Below are 16025 nucleotides of genomic sequence, written 5' to 3'. Positions count from 1 at the left end.
GGCCATGCTTTGAAACCCGCTTTTGGCCTCTCACCAAGGCAAGTCAGGGGTCTCTGAGCTCTGAAAGTGGTGAGAGGTCAGAATTGGGCTTTTCCACTGCGTTCTCCCAGTCTGGAAGTGTTATGACTGTTACCAAAGAGGTTGCAAGTGGAAGGACTGAATCAATAAACGATTTGTCTTTTATAAAAGAAAACCTTATGCTCCACCACTTTCTTTGATACCTTAGTTTGTTGGGGTTTTTTGTTTGTTTGGGTTTTGTTTGTTTGTTTGTTTTTGGTTTTGTTTTTTTCCTTTCTTTTTACTTTTTAAGTCTCTGTTCAGGTGATTGTGTGAGGAGTCAGCACCCAGCAGGATGGGCTTCCCATGGTAAGTTCACCGCTGCTATTGCTTCACACCTATAGTTGTTGCTGTATGTTGGCTTTGGTGGAACGTATGTGTATGAGACAACTGGACTGTTGTGGGGGGCCAACAAAAAATAGCTTTTCAGGGAAGGGTGATGAGTGGGTGGAAGAAGGGGCTGGGTGAGGGCTGAGCTCCTAGGTCCTGGTGGCTCCATGAGATTTGTGTGAGCTGTGAGTTGGGGCTCTCTGAGTTCTTCTGTAAGTACTAAAGAAATCAAGGACCCCATTCGAAAGCACCAAGTGCCTTTATTGATGTAAAATGGAGCAGTGGAAACCTTGCCAGCTAATGTCAGTGCTGATCTTGGGAAGATAATGGAGGAAGAGATGATTTTCGCCCACCCTTGGGATGCGCCTGCTGCTTTGCTGCTGGCATTGGCAGAGAAGATACCCACAAGGGGACTTGTGCTGGTGGAGCTGCGTGAATCTGAGCTGGGAAATCACTGGTCGGCAGAGAGAAGTGATGCCTTTCTGAGTATTCATAGAATCGCTGAATCATAGACTCATTTTGATTGATAGAGACCTTCAAGATTATAAAGTCCAACCATTAACCTAACTCTGGCACTAACCCATGTCCCTAAGGACCTCATCTCCACATCTGTTTAACCCCTTCAGGGATGGTGACTCCACCACTGCCCTGGCCATTTTATGTCGGAATTTGTTACCTGTGATCACCTTTGGACTCAAGCAGCCTCTGGGCAAGGTGGTGGTGAACATCTCTGGGCAAGGCTTCTGCTTGCCGATGTACAACTCTGCTGCCTTGGGCCAACACTGGCTTATATACACTGAGATTTGGCCCTTGTTGCTCAAGTGATGGGATATTTCCAGCTCTTCTGGGTCTTTTAATCCAACAGCTATTTTTCCTTCTAAGGTTTCTTGCCCTGTGCCAGCAATGGCACCTCCCACAGCTTTATGATGGATGAGAACCATGGAGAGCGCTGAAGTCCTATTAACTGTATTCCCCATGGACAGTTGCCAGGTGAGTGACCAAGGATGGGGACAAACCTGAATCATCACTTCTCAAGCCATTATCAAGTGACCATACCGTAACAACTCATTGAGGCTCAGCAACATTCCCATTGACTTCAAAGAGCCCAGGTTTCCACCTGGAGAACCAAGCAACATGGCAGCAGGTGAATGGAGATTGACCCTTTCTTGGAACCAAGTGTCACCAGCTTTTCATTCTGGGTCCAGGACGAAGAGCTGAAGCAAAGGTATCCATGTCCAGTCCCAGGCAGGAGGTGATATCCTACTTTGTGCTAGCCAGTCAGCTTGGATTTGTCTTCCTTGTGAAAATGTTTCGTTACTGTTGATGTAATTGTCCTCTAAGGAGATTATCCTGTAACTTTTTAAATCCTTAAAACAAAACCGGGACAAGACTCTGATTTCTTTACCCACGCTCGTCTTTCCTTCCAAACATGTTTTTAGTTTCTCCACGACTGCATTTTGAGCTAAACAAAATCAGCCAGATACGATTTTCAATACCATGATTTTCATGCCACGATGACTGAATTATTTTGCAAGGTTTGTATTTGTTCTTTATTATTATTATTATTATTATTATTATTATTATTATTATTATTATTATTATTATTATTATCACCCTATTTATGGTATCATGAGATCATGTAGGCATCCAGCTTTCTTCCAGTCCTAGGTAAGCTCCTAAGTCCTCATATCTATGGAGAATAGCTGTAAGGAGAAGTTTCAGCTAAAGTTTCAGCTCTTCAATGAGGGAAAATAGGAAGAATAAGAGCTGGGGCTGTGCAAGGGCTCTCCATGCGGCTGCTTTGCTGTGTGTGCTCATCGCAGCTTTTGTTTAGTTCATGTGTTTGGTTGCTTTGGACATTCAGTTACAGCTCTATCAACACGCAGACACAGAGGATTTCTTTTGAAATAGCCTAATAATTTATTTTTACATAAACCACTGGTTAGATGGTGTGGGCAGCAAGAGATTTTTGCTCCAGCGGATCTTTGTCCTGCTGCCAGTACAGTCATGTTTCTATCAAAACATCATTATGGATAAATTAAAAAAAAAAAAATGCATTTTTCCTCAGTAGGAAGCTCTCTCTGAGCCAAATACATTTGAGATCTCCATGTACTTAGCAAACTAGAATACTCTTAAAAAAAAATCAGAACATTAAAAATAAGAGAAACAGCATAAATACAAAACCTTTCCCTGAAAAACAACACTTATCCAGGCATAGGTGAGGACATTGTATCTGTGATTGGTGATGAGGAGCCCAGAAGGCTGGAGATGAGGGCACATGTGCCCCTGGCCCATCTCTCCCCACTTTCCTCCCCTACCACTTTCATGACTCTTCTCCTCCCGCAGACCTCAGCTCCTGGCGTCTCTTTAGGCCAAAGTCAACGTGGAGGCAAAGAACTAAGACTATTTTCTTTTCATTGCGACTTCCAAAGTGCTTTTACTGCCCTTGCTCACATGCTCTTTTCTTTTAACTGTCACATCCCAACAACCCTCATCACCCAACATCTCATCAAAGTCCCCCCACGTCTCTCCTGTACCACTTTGACCCTTCCTTCTCCTCTCCAAGGTGGGCTCTAGCACCACGCTCACAGCTATCTGAGGTGGGGAAATACTTTATAGACCCCCATCTTCCCCGGAGAACATGAGCTTAGTCCCTTGGGAACCACTTTCTGCCTCCACTGGTGGTTGGGGAGATTCAACAGCAGTCACAAAGCTGGGGAAAATCATGGGGAAAGAAGTGGAACAAGAAAAGTATGATCATGGAAAGGGTTGTCAGGCATTGGAACAGGCTGCCCAGGGAAGTGGTGGAGTCACCATCCCTGAAGGTGTGTAAAAGACACGTAGATGAGGTTCTTGGGGACATGGTTTAGTGCTAGTGTTAGATTAATGGTTGGACTCGATGATCTTGAGGGTCTCTTCCAACCAAAATGATTCTATGATATTTTGTCCTATCCACTGAGACTGGAACAGCTCATTGTTCCACGCTTCTACCCCAGCTCCCTGAAGGCTCCAGACCCCTTCTCTATTTATCTTCTGAGCATCTTCAAGTCCCTGTAGGACTAATTTCCCCTCTTTCCCATTTGAGTGAGTAAAATGGTACCAATCACAGATGTAATGTCCTACACAGTATCCAGATGCCACTTCTCTGTGTGGCCTCACCTTCCCCCATCCCTCCTTGCCCCAGACCCCTATGGAAAAAACAAATAAATCAAGCCTCGCTACATCTTTGTCAGACGCAAAATGTTGAGGCGCACGGGAAGGAAAGTGGCACCAGAGGCGTACTGGATCTCCCGAAGGACCCCTTCCCACTTCTTCTGCTCTTCATCATACCTGGGGAGAGACAAACAGACAATTATGGTGAGTAAAGCATCTCCTCTCTCTTGCTTCAGCTGCTGTCCATAGTGGTGGGAGCTCTGGTGCCTGGTGTGATGTCCCACAGATGTCATTTGGCCACAAGGTATCTGCAGGAGCTGCATGGGGTCTTGGAGACCTCGTGTGCTCTGGTTTGTAGTGCCAGGCAGGGGAACATGGATATCAGCATGTGGTCTGACAGGGGAGGGTTTATTTTTCCATTGGGAAGTGGGTTGATGGCACCAAGATTGAACATTCTTGGTGAAGGCCAGTGGGTGCCTGCTGAGGGTGCTGTAGAGCCACAGACGTGAAGGACAGGAGCAGCCAACGCTGCATTAGCAGCCATCAGAAGGTGCTTTCTGCCCGCTTCTCTGCTCGCATGTAAAACTATCTGATTTCCAGCCCAAGCACCAGCTTTTCCCAGGGAGAGCATCCATTGCACAAATACTGCTCCACACCAAAGGGGATGCCTGGAAATGGCTCCAGGCACATGTCAATGCAACAACTAAGCTAGGGGAGATGATTTTCCCTGGCACACTACTCAATAAGGTTGGGAGAGCTCACTGAATCACCTAAAATACCCTCCAGCACAGCACAGGGCAAACTTCTCACCCACAGACCTTGCACTGGTGTAACAACATCCATCTCACACTGAAGGAACCAAGAAAGACAGAAACTATCTGTTCCCTCAGAGGCTCTCACGAGTATCCCTCCCATGCTCCCTTGGATGGCCCTGGGGAAGATCATCACCTCCAAACGTCGTTCAGTTCTGTTGGCACCAGCTCTCCCGACTCCGTCTCCACCGTGGCGAAGCCTCCGAGAAGGTAGAGCACCCCAGCCAAGCTCACCAGGCTGACCGAGCTGCGCTCCTGCGGGAACTCAGTGAAGCTGTCCCACCTGCCACGTCAAGAGAGGGGACATGTTAGGGCACCCTGCCCATGCCAAAGCTGGCCTCAAATCAGGAGTCAACAACTAAATTAGGTAGCGACAGATTAGCTTGTATAGGTCTACATGGGGTGGGATCACACATTGACTGTCGTTAGAGATATCTGTTTCCACCATCATAGTTCAGCTTCATTTTGCATTGAGTAGATGAGCTCTGAAGCACACCTGGCATGGACCAGCAGGTCCCAGCGGTGGGACTGCAGCTTCAGGGCCCACCTGAAGTCAGAGAGTCTATGGCTTTGGGTGAACTGAAAAGATGAAGTTACAGCCCCGCAGGGAAACAGAGGGTTGTACCAGTTGATGAAACTGCTTTGAAGGTGAGCCTGAGATGATCCACAGCCTAAATGCAGTGGTGATGCCCACCTGTCTGAGGAATACAAACTGGGAGGAACTGGTATCAGGAGTTGCAAGCAAACTCTAGAGTGGTTGGAAGTTGCTTAATGTACATATACAACTGCTCCTTGTGTAACTATGCCCTGAAGGTATGCTCAGGTACATACTTGTTGGTGGCGATGTCATAGACTTCCACCGAGTTGGTCAAGCCAGAGTCAGTTACACCAGCTGCCACGTAGATTTTGTCCTTGTGCACAGTGGCTCCGAACAGGGACCGAGCAGTTTTCATGGGAGCCAGCTCCTTCCACTCAAACTTGGATGGGTTGTAGACACACATCTTCTTCAGGCACTTCCTAGAGAAAGATGAGAAAGAAGCCTCCATCACCTGCCAAGGGACAGCTTTGTACTGCAGGAGTTTGAGGATGTCTGCTGGGAAGAACTTGGGGTCTCTAGAAAGGACAAGAGGAAATGGCCTCAAGTTGCACCAGGGGAGGTTTAGAATGGATATTGGGAAAAAATTCTTCATGGAAAGGGCTGTCGGGCATTGGAACAGGCTGCCCAAGGCAGCGGTGGAGTCACCGTCCCTGGAGGGGTTGAACAGACGTGGAGATGAGGTTCTTAGGGACATGGGGTGGTGCCAGTGTTGCGTTAAAGGTTGGACTCAATGATCCTGAGGGTCTTTTCCAAACAAAATGATTCTATGATTCTATGAATCTATGATTCTGTGAATGCCTTTGCTTGAGTGTGCACCCAAGGGTGCCCATGCCTGGAGACATCACTTGTGTGTTTAACACATCCCCTGCTGGTGTGCCCTCTTTGGATAGGAGTCTGAAAACCTCAACACTGTGTTGACAGAGCTGGATACAGGTCTGTGTAGCAAACTGCCTCTCAGGACCTTGCACACAGCCATCAAACAGTGTTTTGGTGCTGCTGATCCAACTTGGCGCTATGAAATAAGAGAGTGGTGAGAGCCTGGCCCAGGTTGGCCAGAGAGGTGGTGGATGAACCATCCCTGGAGACATCCCAGGCCAGGCTGGACAGGGCTCTGAGCAACCTGAGCTGGTGAAGATGTCCCTGCTCATGGCAGGGGTGGCACTGGATCAGCTTTGCAAGTCCCTTCCAACCCAAACTGTTCTGTGTTTCTATGAAATATCAGTCATGCCCTAGTTCTCAGGGACACCAACATCAGGTGTGTGAATGTATGCACACTCACACTTTCCAGCCCATAATCCTTTCAGACCAGGACCTGTCTTTGCTGGATTACAGCATATTTGCTCTGCAGACAGTCACATTCTGGCTTGTAAAGAAATTGCTGCAACGCTCCCCAGGAAAGGCTGTTTTCTGCTGAGCCCATCTCCTGCAGGAGGGCAGGATGGGGGTCAGCTTTGATGAAGTTTTTCACCCCTATTGCAAATACCCATCTGGATTTGACTACTAGGACCATGCTGCTCCACAAGTCCAAGACAAGAGACCCTCAATGTGAAGGAGCTTCTTGCTCTTCAGCATCTGTCCCTATCTGTGTGATATTTATCTATTGTAAGTTAAAGGGGATGATATGTTCCCTCTCCTGTAAGGACAGTGCCATCTCCTTGATGTCCCTATAGGACTTTTAAGAGCTTGGGAAGGGCTGCAGCAACACAACTGAGCTGAGAGGGAAAGATCTCTGTCTCACAACCCATCCAACCCTCCTTAAGCCATAGCATCCAGGTTGGGCAGTTACCAATTCATATTTTGTTCTCCCACTAGTTTGGGGGACGACACCCTCAATTTCTCTATCTTTTTGACTTACTTGTCACTTCCTTTGCCACCAATGACGTAGACGAGGTCCTTGTGCGATACCACCACGTGGCCGTAGACTGAGTAGGGAAGGGGATCGGCTTCACCCCACTTGAAGGACCTGGACCAGGGAAAGATGAGAAGAGAAAGGGTTTGAAGCTTGCTGGATGAGGCCCAGAGTACACAGTGCTTTCCAGACCTCAATGTGAACACAGAGCCTGACAGTTAGAACACACAATCTCAAAAATATGAGGTTTCCAATGAGATAGTGCTCAACCAGTAAATTTTGTGATCCTAAAAAAAGGAGAAAATAAAATATGCAGGATGTTTATATTAATGTTCATTCTTATCTGCAGAATCCTCCAATTTGGGGCTTTGTGCATATCCAGCTCCTCTTCTCCCAGGACCTCGTCTCATTTACAAGCATTACCAGCTGAACACAGACAAGACAGAGATTTCTGCATTATGTACAAAAATTAAAACTAACACGACTTAGCAGTGCAAGATCCTGAGAACAAATTCATTTTTTAGGCCATCGTCTTCCACTTTGAGATGCAATGGTTGGTCGACACTCAGAAAGGACCCACAGTAGATATGTCCACATTTTGTAGTACGAGGGTGCGTTGAAGGCTCTGAGCCAGCTCCAGGGCATCTGAGCAGAGGATGTAGCTATAAGGCTATGAAAACCCCAATCTGACACCCAAATAGGGCTGCCCAGTTTCTCAAGATGTGTCTCTTCATGTCCATGTAGCTTAGACTCATTCTCAGTTTTCATACATGTAGGTTGTAGCCACCCAGACCTGCACTTTATCCTACCTAAGAACTGAGATGCCTGGGCTCTGGGTGCTTTCTAATTGTTCAGCCACTCTGGGCAAATATTTGATCACATAGACAAGCAGTTTTTCCTCTCCAGGCTTCTTATAGTTGAAGATTGAACCTAAATAATATTAGAAATAGAAGTGGTGCTCAGCACATCTCTACCAGCTTCAAATTGGTATTCAAAGCACCCCCTGAGCACTTAGCGGGGGCAGACACAGTCTGCAGGGGCAGATAAATGCCCCATCCTCTAGGAATGGAACTGCTTTAAAATCTCTGCCTATAAAGCAGACTTTGAAGCACACACTTCTAATTATAGACCAGGCTAAGACTTGTTAACGCCCACTGTTCTGCCTCTTTGGGGCAGAGAGGAGCAGTCTTCGGATGTTTCTGCCTCCTGAGAGAAGAACGGGATGGTGCCTTTTAATAAAGCTCATGACATAACATGGATCAGAGTCCATTGTGTTCAAGTAGTCGTGTATTAAGCCTGACATCTCTCAGACTAGGCCACTCAGTGCCACATCTGAATGCTTTCAAAATAAACCTTCCTGTCCAAAGACACTCCTGGTGAGACCACAGTGAAAGCTGCCAAACCTCCAAACTGATGTGCAAGAGCAGAAGGAAAGACTCCCCATGGTCCTCAGTGCTGTTCGCATGTGAGCATCTGCTACATTTGGTCCCTGATAATGTGATAGCCCCATTATGGCTTCCATCTCCTGGAGGTTCAATTACAATAAACGAAGCAGCTGGAGAGAGGCAGCTCCGAGCCCCAGGGTACAGCTTGAGACAGTCCCAGTGGTCCCACCATCTTGACGCAGAGTTCAAGCCCTATCTGCAAAACCTTTGGGTCCCTGGAGAGCTGGAGTGATTTTGCATGACAGCTGCTTCACCTTCTCCTGTAAAACCATCTCCCACCCCACACACGAGCACTTACAGCCGGTCGTAGCACAGGACCGAATCCAAGGTCTTTTCTCCTTCTTTCAGTTCTTTCCCTCCGACCACAAAAATGGAGTTTTCTGCCTCTCCCAGGCCAAAGAGGCAGCGAGGAGATGGCAGGGGTGGCATCCCCAGCCAGTCTGCGTCCAGATGGTCGTACTGAAAGGAAACACATGGTCATTAGTGTGTGCACACCCAGCCCGTTTGCTTAGTAAAAACCAGGGCCCAGAGAATCACAGAACCACTGAATAGTTTGGGTGGAAGGGACCTTTAAAGCTCATCCATTCCAACCCCTGCCATGAGCAGGGACATCTTCACCAGCTCAGGTTGCTCAGAGCCACGTCCAGCCTGGCCTGGGATGTCTCCATGCATGGTTCATCCACCACCTCTCTGGCCAGCCTGGGCCAGTATAAGAGGCTGAGGGCAAAGTCCATTCCTAGGTTCAGCTTGGTGACCTCAGTAAGCCCTTTCTGCAACGTCAGTCCCTGCCTGTGCCTGACCATCTGGTGCACAATGGGGGACCTTAGTACAAATCCATATATCATATGAGGTATGTTTTATGGCAAGGCATAAGAGCAGAGATGCACCAGCAGGAACATGTTCTACTCTGTGCACCAAAGCCTTGACTTGGAACAAGCTGGGTCATCTTTGGATGAGAGAATCCCATGTTAGACTTTCAACAGATGGTTCCTGGGTCTGGAGAAGCTGAAGCATTTCAGTCTTAGAGATTTTGCCTGAAACTCTTGAGCTGTAGCACGTCACAGTATTTCATCTTGATATTTTCCCTCTCTGCCAGTTAACAGCATGGTGTTGGCAATGTTGGCTACACAGCTAACTCCCCTGAGCCCTTTCTTCTCCCAACAATTCTTCTTCTTTCTGGCAAATGATCAGTTACTGTGACCCTGCTCAGGATACTGATGTTGTCCCAGATCACCTCAGTGTGTGTGAGAGTTCATGAGATGAAATGTGTGTCTATCCACCCAAAGGCTATTTACACAATACCCATCTACCCACAACTGGGATGGTGCTGCCAAGCCCAGAGTTCTTCTTTTTGTGCCAGACCCATCTGACAGATGGGGAAAATGATCCATGCAGCTACTAGATCAGATAACCAAATCCTTAGACATCTGTAGATCAAGGTATTACCTCATATCCTACCAGAAAAGATGTGAAATGTTTTGAGGATGAGGGCTCTCTAGGCTCCATGGCTTGATGGGAACTGTAAACTGGGGCAAAAATTTTTAGTGCAGCTTGGCAGCAGAGGAGGGACTTAATGGGTTAAGTCTGGAGTGACATCTTGCAGCCAGTTTGGTGGGACTCTGCAAGATGAAGCTGTGATGCATCATTGCCTGAAGCACTGTTAGCTGTGGGCTCAGGCCAAAGAGCTTCAGCTTGTTGGGTTCCCTCCAAAGACTCGCCCTCAGCTGGGTGCCTGTGTTTATTGTCTCTTTGTAAGCTGTGGTCCACATATGTGTTATTTATAGTGCAAGCCCGAATGGTTCAGTCACCAGGATAGTTCCTGCATCTTGATGGATTCAGCATTGTTTTCAACTCATAAATCTGAGAAGTGACATATAAATTATACCCTTTTCCATCCAAAATGTCAATGGAGTCGTTTTGTTCCTGACAAAATTTGCAAGGCCTCTGGGATTTATCAGCATTCTTATATTTTGGTGCCTGTTCTTAAGTCTAAACTATCCCTGACCTAACTCTCCTCACTTCAGCAGGAGAAATGTGACATCAGGGAGGTCAGAAACAGTCAGACAGTACAAAATGGGGACAGACTTTTGAGCAGGGCCTGTTGCGATAGGACAAGGAGTGATGGTTTTAAATTAAAGGAGGGAGATTCAGGTCAGACAGGAGGAAGAAATTTTTGACACTGAGGGTGGTGAGAGCCTGGCCCAGGTTGGGCAGAGAGGTGGTGGATGAACCATCCCTGGAGACATCCCAGGCCAGGCTGGACGGGGCTCTGAGCAACCTGAGCTGGTGAAGATGCCCCTGCTCATGACAAGGGTGGCACTGGATGGGCTTTGAAGGTCCTTTCCAACCCAAACCATTCTATGATTCTATAACATGCTGCTGCACTGACATCGTAATTCAACGGTCCATCATGCAACTGCCTGTCTACATCTGTATGAAGCTTCAGCTGAAAAAAAGGCTCTGAAGACTCTTTCTCATATAGAAATCTGAGCTATGGCACTGATGGCAATTAATTACTCCTTAGAAAACTGATGGCAACTTCCATGGCAACTGATGGCCTTGTCAGCACCTTCCATGCACAAGTGCCACAGGGAGCTGGGGAGGGACCACTGTCTTCTGCTCGTGGGGGATGAGCTAAAAATGGCCACATGATGCCCAAGGCATTTGGCACTGAGCCAAAGGCAAAGTGGGAGCTGAATATAGAAATATTGCTGATTGCATCTTAGAATCACAGAGTTCTTTAGGTTGAAGGCATCCCCAGAAGTCTTTCATCCAGCCCCCACAATGCACAACAGGTGCAGCTTTGGAGTTCCAGCAGGTGTCCAGGGCTTTGTGCAGTCAAATATTGAACATCTCCAAGGATGAAGGTTTTGTGACTTCTCTGGACCCCTGCTCCAGTACTCCAACAACTCCACTAAGAAGGTTTTCCTCACAACTAACTGAAATGTCCTTTACTGTAACTCATGGCTATTGTTTCTTGACCCACCTTTGTGCAAATCCAAGAAGAGTCTGGATCCCTCTTCTGTGGCCCCTCCTGTCAGGGACCTGAAGACACCAGTGAGATCTTCCCTTCTGCTTCTTCACGCTCACTAGACCAAGCTCAGTCTCTCCTTGTATCTCCCATTCTTCAGCCCTAAACCATCTTACTGGCCTCTGCTAGACTCATTCCAGTACCTCAATGACCCCCTTGTACTGGGGAGCCTCGGAATGGACACAGCATCTAGACATGGTCTCACAATTGTATGATCAAAGGAAAAACATGTTCTGCTTGCTGCAGAACACGGTGGACCTTCACTGATGCTCAAGGAATTACCTTGCCTGGCCAGCAACCAGGCTGGTGAAACATTGATCTTTAGGCATAGTTTTTGGCTGAATAGAATCATAGAATCATTTCAGTTGGAGAGACCCTCAGGATCATTGAGCCTGACCATAACCTAACTCTAGCACTAAACCACATCCCTAAGAACCTTGTCTATGCACTTTTTAAACCCCTCCAGGGATGGTGACTCCACCACTGCCCTGGGCAGCCTGTTCCAATGCCCAACAACCCTTTCCATGAATAATTTTTTCCTATACATTTTTTCCTAATACAAAGCAGCCTGTCTACCTGCTCTGTGCAGGCAAGGGGTGGAGCTGACCATGACCGCTGTTGTCATCTGTTACCCAGTGCCAAGGGTTATGTCTCAAACAACATTCCCCCCAGCTCTCCAAATGCCTTCCCCCTCCATCCTGCTTTCTAAGGCTTCAGTTTCTTATTAAGAGCTTCTCATTTCCCAGGCTTTGTATGGGCTGCATAGGGTACAAAGCCTGGTCCTTCCTAAGTGAGGACAAGCACGGTCCTTGCACACAATGCAGATGTACAGATCTACCCATACAATGAGGCAATGGAGAGATCAACGCTGTATCTCTTGGCTTTGGAACTACCCTTACTTTCTCCTTTCTGCCTGAACATCTTACTGTTTCCTCCCAGAAGATATGTGAGCCACGAGAGAAGAACAAAAGGATTTCTGGGTATGGAGGAAGGACAGAGGATTGCTACAGGATCAGCAGGAATGGTAGATGCCTTGACTTAGCTATCTACAGAGAAGGTGCTCTTGGGTTACAGCCCAGGCCAGGGCTCAGATTGCCTGGGCACAGCTTGATTTCATCACGGCTTTGGTTACTGTTGAGTTAGAACTGCCGCTTTTCTTGGGGAGGTTTCCCAAAAGACATCACACCATGGTTTCTCCTGCACATGACAGAAATGGCCAGAAACTCTGAACTGGACCTAGCACACCTCCAGGGACAAAACCAGCACTAGAAATGGGGCACATATTGGTAGGTAGGGACAGACCCTGTGTCCTTGGAGTCTCTGCTCTGTGGCTGTAGCTGCTGCTTCTCCCTTTGTCAGCACCTGGAAAGTCACCCTTGGGTTTTGCTGAGGGGTTCGTTACCAGAGAACACAAAAGATGCAAAGCTGAACACAGACCTGATGCCAACTACCCTTCCAGTTAGTGTGTCCTACGGCAGCCAGAGCTGGACACAATACACTATTTAATGTGCTCTCCTATTCTTGATTTAGCTCAAGAAGGGTTATTCCTATTACCTACTCCTTCAAGGCTTCTTCCTCAGTGACTAGACCCCCCCCTTCAGTGGGATCTGCCTTAAAAATATTGGGAAAAGAATCTCTAGTAAAACAACTCTGATGTTTCACCTTATTTTACAACTTTTTTTTTAACATCACATGACAATGTATATTACTGGCATCACAGGGCAGCTAAAGATCAGTGATGCTCCAAAGTGGTCAAAGAAAGAAAAGAAACATAAGATAGTACCTGTAGGAAGTAGGAACTCATGGGATCCTCTTTGTTGTCCTCATTGTAGTACAGTCCACCGACAATGAAGATCTGATTCTCCTTGGTCACCAAACTGACATGGTTCTTTGGGATTTGAGTGGACAGGGAGGCAAAATAGCACTCATTGGCAGTGGGATCATAGGCCACTGCTCCACTGTCGCTCACCATGAAAATAAGGTCTTGAAGGAACATCCCAAAGCGCATTGTGTCATTTAAGATCCCTGGGAGAGCATCCTCCTCTGTATCTTCTTCCTCATCTACTGCTCCATTGACAACATTATCTTTCACTTGCTTTTCATTGCTTTTCTTCATTTTCTTCTTCTTCACCACAGTGAATTTACCTTTCTGGGCATCCTTCACCATCTGGAGTTTCTTGAGCAGCTCCGGGCTCGATTTCACCATGGCTTGCTTCTCCACGTGGTCCTTGATGTAGTCACTGGGCATGAGGCGGAAGCGGATGCTTTCAAAGATGACCGGCAAGGCCTTTTGCCGGCTTTCCTGGTCCTTGGTCCCCACCCACTTCATCACCACTTCAAAGACAGTCTCCTCTTTCTCGATGTTGAGGGAGTCGTTGGAGATGATCGCAATAAGCTCATCGGCTGAAAGCTGGTAGAACTCCTCGTCCCGAGACAGCAGTGCAAAGCGATCACAAATGAAATCCCGAGCTGCCACGGCCAGCCGGGCACAATCGAGCATCAAGCCCAGCCTGAAGATGGCCAAGCAGTTGCTGAGGCAGAGCCGCTTCTGCAAGAAGGACACGCAGACGGTGAAGATGGAGGGGATCTGGAACATGTTGGCCACGGAGAAGATGTCCTGCACATTCTGCTCTGTGATCTCCAGCTCGGAAGTGTAGATATAATGGAGGATCTTACCCATGACATCTGGATCAACATCTTCCAAACTGATCTCCCTCTTCTTGCTCTCTTCCATGTCAGAGAGGAACATCGCTCGAAAATACGGGCTGCAAGCTGCCAGCACCAGCCGATGGCAGGGAAACTCCTTCCCTTTGACTTTTAAGACGCAGTCCAGAAACTTATTGTGGTCCAACATGTCTTTGAGTCCATCCTGGAGAAGAGTTTGCTGGTAGAGACGCAATTCTTCCACTTGATCAAAAGGCAAACCCATGGTGAAGAGTAACTGCTCTTTTTTTTCCCCCAATCCTTCTTTTCTGTATATATGTATTTACGAATATATCTGTCCCTGAGCCCCTAGTAGAGAAACTTTCTCAAAGCAGGGCTTGCAGGTCTTCCTTGCTTCCAGACCGTCAGCACACTGGGAATGTGAAATGCTTGCTACTATCGCAGCTGTCTGTGTACTTCAGTTTCCAGCGTAAGGCTTTATATATAGCCACAGTGTTACAAAGCTTAAGGAATCCATACGGGAGCGTGTGTAAGCCGATCACCCTTTAATATGACACATTGAACAAGGAGGGAGGGAGGGGAACGGGGGAACAGCTGTAATTCCAGCCTCGACGTTTCAGGAAGGGTCTGTCAACCCGTGAGTCATGGTGGGGGGAGCAGGAGCTTTTGGTGATGTCCCTTAGTGGGAAACGTGTGTGACCCATCGTCTCAGCTTCCAGATGAATCAAACATCCGAATCTGCTTTCTGGGTCATGAATGGTGGGGCTGGGATGTTCTCCCAACACAGCTAAACCGCCTGCTCCGAAACTGCTCAACCTTTTGCTGGGCTAAAAATAGACGGTGAAGTCAAAGCTGGAAAGATGCAATAAGGGAGCATCTTATGTGGGCTGTGTGGCATCCCCGACTCCAGCCAGCTCGCTCACAGAGCTGCTTTTCTGCACAGGTTTGTCCTTTGTTCTCCTCTGGAGTCACATCTCAGGGGGCTGCAAGGAGGTGGAAAAGAAAGATAGAGCTATTTATTTCCAACCCTGTGTGGAATATGAGACCTGTGCAGGAAGTTACTTAAAAACTGTTACTAAAGGAGGAGACTTGAGGAGCCTGGGAGAGGGATGGCTCTGCTTTGCTTGAAATTAAGAATAATGGAATGGTTGAGGTTGGAAGGGATCTCTGGGGATCATCCAGTCCAACCCACCTGCTAAAGCAGGGTCACCAGAGCAGATCACACAGGAAGGTGTCCAGGAGGGTTTGAATGTCTCAGAGAAGGAGACTCCACAGCCTCTCTGGGCAGCCTGGTCCAGGCTCTGGCACCTCAAAGTAAAGAAGCTTCTCCTCATATTCAGATGGAACCTCCTGTGTTTCAGTCTGTGCCCATTGCCCCTCATCCTGTCGTTGGGCACCACTGAACAGAGTCTGGTCCATCCGCTTGACACCCACCCTGAGATATTTATAAACATTGATGAGATCCCCTCTCAGCTTCTCTTCTCCAGGCTGAACAGCCCCAGGTCTCTCAGCCTTTCCTCATAAAAAAAGATGCTCCAGAACCCTCATCATCTTTGTAGCTCTATATGTGCACAGACCCCACTGACACAGTCTCTGGACACCTTGTCATTAACAATTTCATCTTCTTCACATATTAGTGACAGAGAGAAGGACTGAAGCAGAACAGAAGAGAGCACGCTGGTGGGCTTTGACTCACAGCTTAGGACATCTAAACCCAGAGTCTCCTTCTAACCTCTACTGAGATTCAACATCCCCATTTATAGTTGCTGCAGGACAACTTGCCTGGCATTGTGCTGATACTCCATAAAGGCTGAGGTCTGCAGCAGGTCTTGTGTCCTGCTTATATGTCCATGGATGTCTAGGAAGCCCCATAGGTCCTCAGATGTCCAGCCTGGATCCAGTGCTTCCCATGGAGCTCAGGAAGAAGCAAATTAGTTTTGGCAGACACGGATGAGCAGAATAGCTATAGTAATTTATACCTATGGTAAACCTTAGACATGAATCTGTTTTATTTTATCTCTTACTATGCACCCTCTGGGCTGGCTGACACTCAGCAATGTCACAGATTTAATTAATGATTTAATTA

The 16025-nt window shown here is 47.4% G+C and overlaps 1 protein-coding gene across 1 annotated transcript; it reads right to left on the bottom strand.

Annotated features, from left to right (window-relative positions):
• Positions 1-2283: 2283 nt before the first annotated feature.
• Positions 2284-14418, bottom strand: KLHL40 (kelch like family member 40). The gene is made up of 6 exons (XM_005510622.4): positions 13059-14418; positions 8543-8703; positions 6806-6913; positions 5184-5369; positions 4489-4635; positions 2284-3717 (listed from the first exon to the last, which is right to left on the bottom strand). Exons 1-6 carry the CDS (start codon positions 14202-14204, stop codon positions 3606-3608), a joined length of 1860 nt encoding a protein of 619 aa, XP_005510679.1. The 5' UTR covers positions 14205-14418; the 3' UTR covers positions 2284-3605.
• Between the last annotated feature and the right edge of the window lie 1607 nt (positions 14419-16025).

The sequence above is a fragment of the Columba livia genome, chromosome 2 (genome assembly GCF_036013475.1).
Source record: "Columba livia isolate bColLiv1 breed racing homer chromosome 2, bColLiv1.pat.W.v2, whole genome shotgun sequence".
Lineage (NCBI taxonomy): Eukaryota > Metazoa > Chordata > Aves > Columbiformes > Columbidae > Columba > Columba livia.
This window is presented reverse-complemented; position numbering and strand designations above follow the sequence as displayed.

What these genes read in the sequence shown, in the direction of transcription:
- KLHL40 (XM_005510622.4), bottom strand. Translation starts at nt 14,204, where the DNA reads ATGGGTTTGCCTTTTGATCAAGTGGAAGAATTGCGTCTCTACCAGCAA. An exon ending in GTCCTGTGCTACGACCGGCT is followed by an intron (nt 6,914 to 8,542) that starts GTAAGTGCTCGT and finishes TCCCTGGTCCAG; the next exon opens with GTCCTTCAAGTGGGGTGAAG. An exon ending in GGTGGCAAAGGAAGTGACAA is followed by an intron (nt 5,370 to 6,805) that starts GTAAGTCAAAAA and finishes ATCTTTCTCTAG; the next exon opens with GAAGTGCCTGAAGAAGATGT.